General features: G+C 39.4%; 1 protein-coding gene across 4 annotated transcripts in view; it reads right to left on the reverse strand.

Annotated features, from left to right (window-relative positions):
• Positions 1-4,900: 4,900 nt before the first annotated feature.
• Positions 4,901-13,228, reverse strand: part of LOC111151612 (vacuole membrane protein 1) — a 153,053-nt gene continuing 144,725 nt past the window's right edge. For all 4 annotated transcript variants that reach the window (XM_022509708.1, XM_022509711.1, XM_022509710.1 and 1 more), the window contains 2 exons: positions 8,581-8,683; positions 4,901-7,320 (listed from right to left, as the gene is read on the reverse strand). In XM_022509708.1, the coding sequence (XP_022365416.1) occupies positions 7,177-7,320; positions 8,581-8,683 (247 nt within the window). In that variant the 3' untranslated portion in view covers positions 4,901-7,176. The remainder of the gene's footprint in view (positions 7,321-8,580; positions 8,684-13,228) is intronic.

The following is a 13,228-nucleotide window of genomic DNA, read 5'->3' on the forward strand; positions in this document are numbered from 1 at the left end:
CCCCCTCTCTCCCAATGTGGCTAATGCCACTTTTGGCTCTATTTCATAGGGTTGCTGTGAAGATCAAATAAAATTTAACATGTAAAAGTGCTTTGAAAGAGAGGGGAAGAAAAAAAAGTTCTATACAAATAGAAATTGCTTTGTAATCATAATTATAGCAAACATAATTCTGGGAACCTGCCCACACAGGATGGTTAAGAATGGAGCTGGCTTGTCCACCCTTGTGATATAGGGAAACACAAAGACCGCTCATCTATTTAAATAGCAAAACTTTTAAGGCTGTGGGCTTGATTTTCAGTCTCTTTCTCCATCACCTATTTGTGATCACAAGAGGAAATAAGTTTGTAGCCAACAAACAAGCTTGGACTTTTGTATTGGACTTTTCTGGAGAACTGAATGTTAAAGAGCCAGAATGCCTAGGGTTTGAATCCTTTTTCTGCAACCTTGCTTCCCACACCTAGCTACTAAACTTCTCTACCTTAATTTTCTCATGGAGTTGTAAGGACTTCAGTATTCAACAACACAAAACAGCACTGAAAACAGCACCTGGTACAAAGCGAGCAAACAATCATTATCAGTTACAGTAATTCACTGTACTTCCTGGTAAAGGGCACATCAGAGGAGGTTCCTAGGAGCTAATCTTGACTGCTGGTGTTACGTGGTTGTGTATAAGTATACCTTAGAAGGGACATGGGAATGGAAAGGGGCTGATACAATGGTCCGAATGGAGCAGAAGTGTCTGAGGAGCCTCAAGAATGTGGCCACTGTGAGGTTAGGCAGAGAAAGTCTGGCTGCTTTAAGAGGTTTAGGTTGGTCACTCAAGTGATAGGACCTCTCTGCTGGAAGGTGCATTAAAAAAATACAAGGCAGAGAAAGGCATCCTTTCATTTTTAGCTTTATTATTTATTTATTTTTTAACTAATGAGAAGAGGTTGAGGACAACACGGTTCTTGGGGTGATTGGTGCACCAGGCTACTGTATTACAGCTAAGAGGAGGGAACCTGAGCTCCTCGTTTCCAACACATGGTAGCCAAAGAGAGACAAGAGTCATCTGAACAGCTATTTCCTACCTTCAGGGAAAGGCAGAAACATCTCTCTTCAAATCTCAAACTGCTTTACTCCACGGAAATGTGTTTTTTTTTCCCATTGGAAATAGGCTGGGGGGCACCTGTGTGGCTCAGTGGGTTAAGCCTCTGCCTTCGGCTCAGGTCATGATCTCAGGGTCCTGGGATCGAGCCCCGCATCGGGCTCTCTGCTCAGCAGGGAGCCTGCTTCCCCCTCTCTCTCTGCCTGCCTCTCTGCCTACTTGTGATCTCTGTCTGTCAAATAAATAAATAAAATCTTTTTAAAAAGAAAAAAGAAACAGGCTGGGACACAATTCAGCAATGCTGTTGGGTTGGGTCAGTCAAAAGCGCCTGAAGGAAAAAGCTGCTCAAGCTCTAAGCCCCTAAAGGGGATACATAGCAACAAAGCTAAACTGCACATTTAGAATGATGAGGTGGGGGGGAGAGAAATGTGGCCTATAAAGGCCTCCGTCTCAGAACAAGACCTCTCCAGAAGGCTTTAGGTGGGGAAGGCCATCAATTCAAGCTTCACTTACTCACCCTGTGGAAACTCTCAAAAGAAGGCAGTGCCTGTTAGCTTAGATAGATGGCTGGGGTCGCTTAGTCAAAGATGCCCAGAATAAGCCAGAGCCTTCCCCTCAAGAATTCAGGAATGTGGTTTCCAATGCAAATAAAGACTACATTGTAGAAATACTGCTGGAGTGCGTCCAAGCGCTTGGCTCCCTTTGTCCTTTGAGTCATTTGGAAATAGTTAACAAACGGGTTGAACACCTGGGCTGATTACCCCTGAAGGGGATTTCCAGACTCTTATCCTGTAGTCATCTCCTCCCTTCCCAAAGCAGCTCTGTTCCTCCCTCTCTGAACTGTGCCCTAAAGATTCCAAATTTTCTGATCCTAAGCTTCCTAAGTTACAGCAGCAACTGCTGCTGACACAAAGAAACAAGGAGCCAAGCAACTTTGTGCTTTTTAAAAAAGTTTATTTTAAATTAAAAGGAACAGATGTCCAATGTTTCAAAAAGCCACACATTTGTGGATTTGGCTGACGAACCGTCTAAGCTGCATTTTGTTTCTGTTCCCATAGAGTCAGCCAGCCACTTACAACTGACTCACGCTGGGCCACAGTTTGGGCCTGTCTCCCAACTACAGAATTAGAATCCCAGATCTCAAATGAATCCAGGGTGTTTGGGTGGAGAGCGGGGGCCATCTAAAATAAATTTTTTCTTTTAATTTAGTAGTATCAACACCCACACAGCAAACTGTGCAAGGCTAGTGGGTCAAAGAGAATGAGCAAACAGTTGGCACCTGCCTATCCCTGCACACACAGTTCTAAAGGCAGTGAGTAAGCAGCTGTCCAGAACAGGTTTTATTATAATCTCTTTTATGAGTACTGGTTAAATATGCAAATACGTGTAGGTTATTTGCTGCAATTCAAGGCCTCACCCTCAAGGCAAATGCATTATTACCTCAGGTGAACTCCTGGCCTTGGTGGGAAGGGCAGGAACCTAACTCCCTGACTACCAGACACAAATGACTCAATTGCTTTTAGTATTTTAAAGTACATTATGTGCTTTCTTTTCTTGTCTTCAAGAAAAAGGAACAAACATTTCAGATGCAACAGTTTTGCTTAGCATTTCATTTACCATGTTTTATGAATACCAGAGAAGCTTTGATCAACGTCAGTTACAAATGGAATATTACTTGGCTTTCAAAAATGGCTATAAATGCCTGCTTACGGGCGCCTGGCTGGCTCAGTCAGTGAAGTATGCGACTCTTGATATTGGGGTTGTGAGTTCGAGCCCCACATTGGGCGTGAAGCCTACTTAAAAAAAAAAAATCCCATATAGGTTAACTTTTTGAGAGCACTTCAATCACAAATTATTTCTGAATAAAACAAACCGATTTTTTTTTCCTAACAAAAATGAGACTTTTAGGTCTACTGAGGAAAGGTGTTGCATGCCAACTTTTTTTTTTTGTAACTGCTATAACTATTTACAACCAGCAAACCTCACAGGTTATTCTAGATGGAGCATTTCTAACCAGGTATTAAAAGCAGATAGGGGCGCCTGGGTGGCTCAGTGGGTTAAGCCTCTGCCTTTGGCTTAGGTCATGATCTCAGGGTCCCGAGATCAAGCCCCACGTGGGGCTCTCTGCTCGGCAGGGGGCCTGCTTCCCAACCCACCCTCTCTGCGTCTCTGCCTACTTGTGATCTCTCTCTCTCTGTCAAATAAATAAATACAATATTTAAAAAAATAAAAGCATATTCCTTTCTTCCTCTACCTAATTTTTTTTAGTATTAACTGTCTTTATAATAAAAATAAATTAGGAAATGTTAATATTTTAAGGTGGTAATGTTAGAAAAGCATTTTCAATTATTTTGTAGTAATTTTTTAAAAGATTTTATTTATTTGACAGAGAGGGACAGTAAGAGGGAACATAAGCAGGTGAAGCCGAAGAGGGAGAAGCAGGCTTCCCGCTGAGCAGGGTGCCTGTGATGTGGGGCTTGATCCCAGGACCCTGGGATCATGACCTGAGCCGAAGGCAGATGTTTAACAACTGAGCCACCGAGTCACCCTTATAGTAAATTTTGTGTATCTTTGCTTTGTACCTTAAATTGCCTAGCTGGGGGTTTTAGATTTAACATGGTTTTGGTTTTATCAAGTTGGTTCCTTAATACATGCTTTTCTCTTTATTAATTTGTATCTTGGGTTTAACTTTTTTTTTTTTTTAAAGATTTTATTTATTTATTTGACAGACAGAGATCACAAGTAGGCAGAGAGGCAGGCAGAGAGACAGGAGGAAGCAGGCTCCCTGCTGAGCAAAGAGCCCGATGTAGGGCTCCATCCCAGGACCCTGAGACCATGACCTGAGCTGAAAGCAGAGGCTTTAACCCACTGAGCCACCCAGGTGCCCGTTTTAACTTCTTTAAACAGAGTGTTTCTACATCCAAACAAGGGCATACAGGCTGAGTATTTAAAAACGTGTATACTGGGGCGCCTGGGTGGCTCAGTCATTAAGCGTCCACCTTCAACTTAGGTCATGATCCCAGGGTCCTGGGATCCAGCCCCTCATCACATCAGGATCCCTGCTCAGCAGGAAGCCGCTTCTCCCTCTCACACTGCCCCTGCTTGTGTTCTCTTTCGCTGTCAAATAAAATCTTTAAAAAAAAAAAAAAAGTTCTCAAAGTCACCTACATGAAAGGTCTAATTATAAACCATTAACATAGGCTGCTGCATATGGAGGGAAATGTGTTTCAAAATTATGGAAGGCTTTTTGACACTAGAAGGCTGGGAACTCCCATAAGCTCTTTATACAGGGGTCAGTCAAAACACTGTTCACCCCAGGGTACAAGAGGGCAACCAGTTATTCTAATTAGCTTAATGCATTAATTGTACTCAAAGGAATCAGTGTGGAGCTGTGAAAGGAAGACAAGCCTCATGCTGTCCTACTAAAGCTACAGCCCACACAGAGCACCCTGGAAACAGGCTGAGCTGGTTTCTATGGGAGCCCTTGCTACTGCATCTACTAGTGTACTTCAGAAACTGTACTCTGGCCTTATCTTTCTCTGATTTTTAGAGAATGAGGGTGGCCATCCTCCAGATGAAAATAAAAATCTCCCTTTCTTTGGAGCCCCACACTCCAGCTCATAGATAGTAGAGCAAATACTACAAGTTCCCCACGTGACATGAACTCTTTGAAGGGAGTTTCCCCAGTATGTCAGTGCACACACTGCGGTTGTGTTGCGTTATACCGCACTGCACTGCTTCTGGTCACGGAGTCGAGATATCATATAGTACCACAGACATTCAAGGCACAAAATGACACTTAAACAAAGTAGACTGAATTAGAATTCCCAGGCCCTTTTTTTTATTTGCAGTAACAGCAAACCATCCACTTACACATTTTCTGGTCTTCCATCACCTGGAATCAACTAGGTTTGTTTTTGGGATCATGTAGTTGTTGTGTCCACTTTGGTGGATATAAGAAAGGAACAAACCAACCACTGGAACAGAGGGTGCCATTCTGCCCCAGTGGAATCCAGCAGGACCATCTGAGCATGCCACACCTGGACACTTAGCGGAGGGAAGGAGGACAGCTCCTCTTTTGTTTTCCAAGTAAATTCATTTGAAAGTGAACCAACCATCATCCTACGTCAAATGTATTAATTACTTAGATCGTCACTCTAAGAAGCATTTTTCTTTTTCTAATACCTTACTCTGAAACAAATTTACCAATAAATCCTAAAAATTTAGTACAAATAGTACAATTCATATTTGATTTCCTCTTTCCTTTCTTCAAACACCAAATAAAATGCAGGTGAAAGACATGAAACCCAACTGGAAGGTAACTTAACAATTCATGATAACCCTAATGAGTGTAAAAAATTTTGTTGGTTAACATGAATCTCTCTAAAATAGAGTATCGGGGTACTGCTTTCCAAATAAAGGATCAATCACCTTGCCAGAAGGTCCCTGGGCAGAAAAAAAGATTGTTAACCTTTTCAAAACCTACAAGACAGGTTGGTTGTCCTATATTTAGCTGTGGTCATGGAGACCATCCCAATTTTCCATAAAATCTTCTCAATGCTGCAATATCATGGCATAAAAGATTCAAAGTGCCACTAGATATAAGGACCACAGTTTCTGATCATAAACCATGAGGCTAGGTAATGTTTAAATGGGAATATTTGATATGGATGGTCAGATGAAAGATACCAAAATGTCAGACAGCCCATCGACTGCTGTTGCCATGACATTCAACAGTCAACATCAGTCTGATAAGCTACCCGACAAGGTGGTACAGCCATGAAGATGTCACGACGGTAGGCAAAAATAAGCAGACATTCAGGAAGGATTTTATAAAACAATCAGGCATTTCTGGCCTGTTGCAATTTAAACCCAATTCTACTCTTAACATAATGCCAGAAACAATCTTCCTAAAGAAAAAAGAGAAACTGTTTATTTTCCTCCCAAGCAAAACAAAGTGACCAAGTTCAATCAGAAACATCCCAAAAGAACGTAACACTTATTGAAGAAAGGCAAGAAAATTAGGTTACATAAAAAAGTAAAATTTGTCAAAACCAGAGTACATGCTGAGCTAAAATTAACACAGATATGAGAAAGTGTTTTTTTTTTTTTAAACAAACAAAAGTTATTCTATCTTCACTGCCCTGTAATTTGTATACTTTCATTCCTCCTGTTTTCACAAACCCCTCGCTATGCAAATCCCTAAGCTGCTCTTTCAGCAATGGGTAGCAAGCCGCCCAATTCCAGCCTAACAAAAAAGTACCTTGGTTGTGGCTCTTATGTGCGAATACATGAAGGCTTAAGAAATTATGGTTGTGGGCGGATTCGGCAAGGCTGACCAGTAGGTGGTAGTAGCTAAAATGAAGCAAAAAAATCAAAACGCTCAAGAAAACGGACACAATTTTGGAATGATCAAAGATGTCTTTATAAAGTTTGTTCATGACTTCATTCTAAATATACAGAATAAAAAATGGTGTCAACTCATTCGTGAGACACCAACCAGAATTTTCTTATACTGTCTCAAAATTTAAAGATCAGTTTCCCAAGAGGGTGTGCAACGCATCATAAAATGGCCTTTTTTTTTTTTAAAGGTAGGAGAGGAAGGGGTGGGCAGGATAGCATATTAAATTTTACCATGATAGACATGCAAGACTGTCATCCAATCTAGTATAATTTATATACATTTTAATGACTTAGAAAAACAAAGGAGTCATTTCTGACAAGCCTAAATGGCTTGACTATTCAACATACTTAGGAACTTTTTTTTTGGTGCCCGGGATTCTTTAACTGTGCCACGTGGGCCTTTTGAAGGTAACAAAGAAAAGGACAGTTTCTGTTAAGTTTGCTGCTGAACATCACATTCCACCCTAATAAAATACAAGCTGGATTGAATCGAGGGTGGATACCTTACCTTAACACACAAAGGAAAAGTATGTCAGTGCAAAATATGGACTAAACTGCTTTCAGGGGAAAAAAAAATTAAAATTGATAGAGGTTGGAAAAGGGAATTTTCCTTCTTGGTTTGGAGTCCTCCCAATTTAAGGCAGAACCCATCCATTCTAACTTCTGCCATTAAAACCTTTTCCTGCTTATTTAGTTTTCTCCTCTGAGTTCAACCGCTGCTGCATTCGTTTGGCATAACTTTGTGCCATGGAGTTAATGATGGACAGGATGAAGTAGCACACCATTACAACCACCAACTTCTCAAACAGCCAGGATAACCAGTTTTCTCCCTGCAAGAATAAATGCAAAACAATCCAGAAGAAACATTTCATTAATTTGGTAGTAAAAAGGGAATCATCTATAATATTTAAGAAAAATGATGAGAACTTGCCGCTTATAACCTATAAAGTCTAAAAAATTAAAATGAGAAGTCTCACATCTCCAGGTATCCTGAAGTCTACATTCAGGCCTTTTTACAGCCAATTATTAGGATTTCACTTTGTTAGATGTGAAGTCAATGTTGATTCACATAGTTTAGAATGGGCCAGGTGTGAGGTCGCCTCTTATCTTTTACTACATAAGGATAAAATTGATTAAATTCTACTATCTGAAGTTGCCATGTAGATATTTGTAGAGAGTAGTGTCAAGATAGTTACGTATTCTTGTTCCAGCATTGGGAGCAGCTTTTTTAAAATGTTAGCTCTTCCTGAAGTCATATTTGGTCAACTGAGGGCAGCAAAGGGCCACAGAGTCTAAGGCCATCAAATAATAATAATAATAAAAATAAATAAATAATCCAACAGTTGGGGTGCCTGGGTGGCTCAGTTGTTTAAGTGTCTGCCTCTTGATTTCAGCTCAGGTCTTAACCCCAGGGTCGTGAGATCAAGCCCCGCACTGGGCTCCACGCTAGGCGTCAAACTTACATTAAAAAAAAAAAAAAGAAAAGAAAAAAGAAATCCAACAAGTATGCTTCCTTCAAGTTTCCCATTTCAGGTTACTGCTTACTCATTCTCTTCTAGTCATTTCCCTTTGCCACAGAACTGTTTACAGAAAAGGCAGGCTTAGTTTAATAAGTTAAAGTTTTTAAGTTCAGCTCTGTGAAGAGCTTTAGTTGATTAAAAAAAAAGATTATTTTCCCGTCTCTGAAAATAGGGCAAAAATGAAGGGAGATATTCAAGTGACCTCGGTTAGTCTAATACCTTCTTATGCTACAAAATGCTACAAATTTAAAATTTTTAATCCACTTGGGAATTATTATTTGTTAATAAAGCATTACAATCAGTCAACTCCTTCAATATAACAGATCCATTATTTTCTGTTAACTCTACCTTTGTTTTTTGGAAGAAGATAGATACAAAATAGAAGTTACATTTCTGATTTAGACAAAGACAATTCCCCAGTAGAGAGTAAATAGAGCCGCAACCTCAGTTAAGAAGACTGACAAACAAACCTAGCTCTATTTGCCTAAAAATGCCAGTGAGTGCTGTGAATGTAATTTCAGCCTGAAACCACGGGGGTGGGAAAGAGAAGAAAACGGAGTCAAGTCTCACCTGTGGTGTGCCCATTTCACTTTTGTGGTGAAGCTTCTGCCGCTGGGCCTCCAGGTACTCCTGGAATGGCTTCTGCAGAGATGGACCTACGCCGGGGACAGCACTGGAAGCAGGGCACAATAACCCAAGGAAAAAGATATATTTGGGGAGAAAAGCAGGAAGAATGTTAAGAAAAATCCACTTACCACCTGGATTCAAAAAGCAGGGATTGGACAGAAAGAGGAAAAAAAAAATACAACAATCAGCAGAGCTGGTAAAGCCTCTAAACTTTTTTTAGTGGGTAAAATTCATCCTTTAACAACCCCTTAGAGAAAAATCTCTTCCACCAACATGTCTGGGAGAAAGTAGGAGCTGAGCCCCTTCTAGCAGAAGAGTTCATCCTCAGAGTGAGGCCAGCTAAGCGAATGCTGCACACTGGTATGGCACAAAGAATAAAATGAATGACTTCTGAGAAGTCCCACATTTATCACCACCAGTTCCTGTAAGAACTGGTTTGAACCGATTAATAAGGAAATGACTTATGCTTGTGTCATCCCCAGTTGAAAAAGAAACTGCCCGCCCTCTCTCTGACTTGTCCCATCTTCTCAGAGGGGGGCGGTCCTTTCTCAATCTAAGTCCTTATTAGGACAATCTGTGCGTCATCCTTATCCAAAAAGAATGCATTAGCAAATTTGGGAGGCACCTCCCACCAGTAAGAAGTCAGTGATTAACAAAGGAACAAAGAAGGAACTATGAACCTTGAATCACTTCGTGGCTTATGGTAGATGGTTTGCACAGAAACTACAGTACATTTCTAAACAACTTGTTCTGAAATGACTGGGATAGTGATCTTTGATAAGTTTATGTACTCGGAGCTCCCTCTCACCCAGAGTACGTGGAGGCAGTGCTGTTAAACCGGTTTGGTAACCAGCGACCAGGATCCCGTTTTAGAAATGCTTGCAGGCGTTTTTTAAAATGGTAACTTGAGGCAACTCAGAAAATCAAACATCTCTATTTTCTGTACCTTTTATTTTCTCATCTGCCATAATAGGGCTAAAAGGTAGATGAGCCAAATCTCCTGCAGCCATCAAAAGGTATGTCAATACATACATGCAAGAGCACCTAATGGTCTCCCTTATAAGTACTAACTTCACCTCCTCTTTTCTAGAACAATCCAGTTACTGCTTTCTTAATAAAAAGCAAAGGGGCAGAGGAAGATAATTTTTTTGAATACTATATTTACCAGAAGCTAACACATACATAAACTCCTGGCTGATAGTTTTCCTTGATCCTCTTAACTATCAACCACCTAATACTTAATGGAGTCCTTATTTTGTGTCTGACATTGTAGTTGGCACTAAGGGAAAACAAAACAAAACAAGGCAACTGCAAGAAACAGTTCATGCCCACAAGGAACGTAAAATCTTGAGAGATTCAAAACACACAGGCACACACACACACACATATATACAAATGGATTTGTGAACAAAAGAATTTACAAATCTATACTAAATTCTTTTGGTACAGAAGATGTATTTCAAAGGAACTGGAGAAAGAAAGGAGATCAGTGTGGTGTGAAGCTGTACAAAAAGCTCCTTTAATAACTACTGCAGGATATGGGAAAGAGGCTGACTAGACATGTACAGCAGAGGCAAAGACTGCACTGATCACACCATAAGACCCATATGACAGCCATGGAAGATGGAAGAGGGAAAGTCTCTTAACCTACAGCCTGAGTCTCTCTCTCTCTCTCACTGACTTCTAAGTGGCTTTACACTAACAACCTGTTCTGGGGTAAACCAGAAGAGCTGTGTCTGAACTATGTTGCTATTTATCAGTAATGATTCTGACTGCAATGGGGCAAGAACAGGACAAACTTTCTCTTTTTTTTTTTAAGCTTTACTTATTTAAGTTATCTCTACACACAACACAAGGCTCCAACTCACCACCCCAAGATCAAGAGTCACACACTTCTCTGACTGAGCCAGCCAGGCATCCCCAAACTTCCTCTTTTTAAAAGAGAAATTTTCCTTGGATAAATTTCCTTTTCCTCACATAATGCATAAGGGAATGCAAATAGCTCATCCATTTACACTTGAAACAAACCACGTGAATATAAAAAAAAATTCTAGTAAAATACACGTGTAAAAACATGGGCTTTGAAGACGGCAGATTTATAAGAACTTTGTTTCAGATACCGATTCATATTCACTCTTAATAACAATACCCTACTGTCATTGTTTTAAATTCTCAAGGATAGCCATAGTCAAGCCATTGTCTTTTTTTTTTTAAGGTTAAGAAAACCCTTTTATTCATAAAGGCTGAAATGACTGTATGCTAATCTGAACAGCTGATTGTACAAGAAATGACTTGAACATTCTCTTTTTATGTGCTTTAAGAGTTGGACTCCAATATATGTGCCTTGTTCTCTCTACAGACTTCTAACTTTAACTGGAGTTGAGCAGAAATATGGCTTACAGTTTCCCTCAAATCATTCTTGGGCTCCATTCTTGGGCTATAATTGAAAGAGAAAATGAAGAACTAAGACCCATATGTTAGAAAGGTTCTTCTTTTTTGTTGCTGTGGTTGAGGGGAATGAGGAAGGGACTGGCAACAATCATTCTAGACTCCCTTCAAAATAATCTTAAAAGTTAAATGATTGCCACTGTCAAGTCCATTAAGAGCTGCACACTAGCTGACAGAGAATATGTCATTACACATTTACATTTAGTGATGTGCAATTTTCAATTATCTTGGGCTAATGTTGAGATTTCATTTTTCAAGGTGCTAGAGTGTTACAGGCTTCTTACATGTTTTTGGTAAGTGGGAGAGGTCTCTATGTAGTTTCTCATAAGAGACTAGGAAAACAGTTGAAAATAGAGAAGTTAAAAGCTTTTACTGCAGTATATTAACCAAAACTCTCATGATAAATGCCACATGATCTGAATAAATCTGAAAAAATGAACATATAGGTATTAAGTATTATACAACTAATTATTTATCAGATCTTCTTAATCTTTATATATTCATCAAAATTTTAGTTTTACTTTCATTGCTTTTTCTCTATAAACAATGGTTTAGGCCACAGTTGTCTCAGCTTATACAAAGCACACTTACATTAGAGATTCCTTAATTAATACTGAAGCTATTTTAGTAATGGACTACATAAAAATTGCAATTACATCTGTCATTCTTTACGTGCATTTAAGGCAAACAATAATAACCAGACTATGACCTCATCCCTCAAGTTATTTTCAAGCAGCCAACAGAAGAGCCATTCCGACATTTAAGATTAATTTAAGGTATATATATGGGAGGGTAGGAAGAATAACTTGCATTCCTCTCCAGTGGTTTTTTACAGTTGGCTTAGTAAATGGCTACAGTGCCATTCCCAGAAAGCCATTAAATTCAGAGTATCCTGTGCACCTGGCCAAGGACTCATCTCAACCTGTAGTTGAGTGGGTCCTCCATCTGCCATTAGGTGCTGATTAAGCTAAAAGTATTAAAGTTTTGTAATACAGATGAAAATAAAGTTGGAGAAGAACAAACACACACAAAACTACTTTTCAGTCAACTGTTGGCATTAAATATGTTTAAATTAGCTTTGTCAACAGCCACTTTCTCTAATCAAGAAAGCCTTAAAGAAACCCCAAACCGGAAAAAAATAAAAACAAAATTGATCTCATCTGCTTTTCCTTGCTGTAGACATTCAACATGGTGGGTAGAAAAAGCTGTGGATAGTAACTGATATTTATTTTCTTGGCATACACAAAAGTGTTTCAGATAACAGAACTTATTAAAAAACACATTTCCAACAAATTATTCTAATGGCAATTTTAAAATTTTTGTTATTGATTTTAAGAAAGGGGGGGGAAAAACCTCTCAGAAAATGTAAACAAATGAGGGGGAAAAAAAAACAAAAAACAAGAAACACAAAAACAAAACCCACATAAGTCCAAACCCACCCGGAGCTTGAAAGTGGTTTCATGGGAACAGTATTTTGTCAGGCTTACATATCTTAGTAGGTGTTAAGAAACAAGACAAACTTCTTTGTAAAATTCTGTCAAGAGCCCTGATCAATATGCAAACAAAATTTATTATTATTTTTTAAAGCAACCTTTTAAGATTTTTAAAAAATTTATTTATTTAACACAGAGAGAGAGGTCACAAGTAGGCAGACAGGCAGGCAGAGGGGGAGGGGGAAGCAGGACCCCCACTGAGCAGAGAGGCCAGTATGGGCTCCATCCCAGGACCCTGAGATCATGACCTGAGCCAAGGCAGAGAAGGCAGAGGCTCAACCCACTGAGCCACCCAGGAACCCCCTAAATCCATTATTTTTCTACAGTTTTAAAATTGTATGTGACTTTGCTTCTGAAACCCATTTATCTGATAAGAAATCTATAATTTAAACTCTCCCCATACTGATTCATTATAAATAAAGGTCTCCATTATTCTTTGTACCCACAAAAGCCAGAAAATCTTCCAGAGGAAGCATCACAATTGGCAGAGATTGCATAGAGAGTGGGTGGTGTGATTATTTTTCACAATGTTTTATATTTTCATTTTGTTGGTTATTCCTGGGCTCACACCCATTCCAAAAATTTATTGGTCATTATTATTCTTGTTTTCAAGGGACACTTTTCAAATTGTGTAACTTTCAAACAAATTG

Source organism: Enhydra lutris, unplaced genomic scaffold (genome assembly GCF_002288905.1).
Source record: "Enhydra lutris kenyoni isolate GAN:26980312 unplaced genomic scaffold, ASM228890v2 scaffoldscaffold26, whole genome shotgun sequence".
Lineage (NCBI taxonomy): Eukaryota > Metazoa > Chordata > Mammalia > Carnivora > Mustelidae > Enhydra > Enhydra lutris.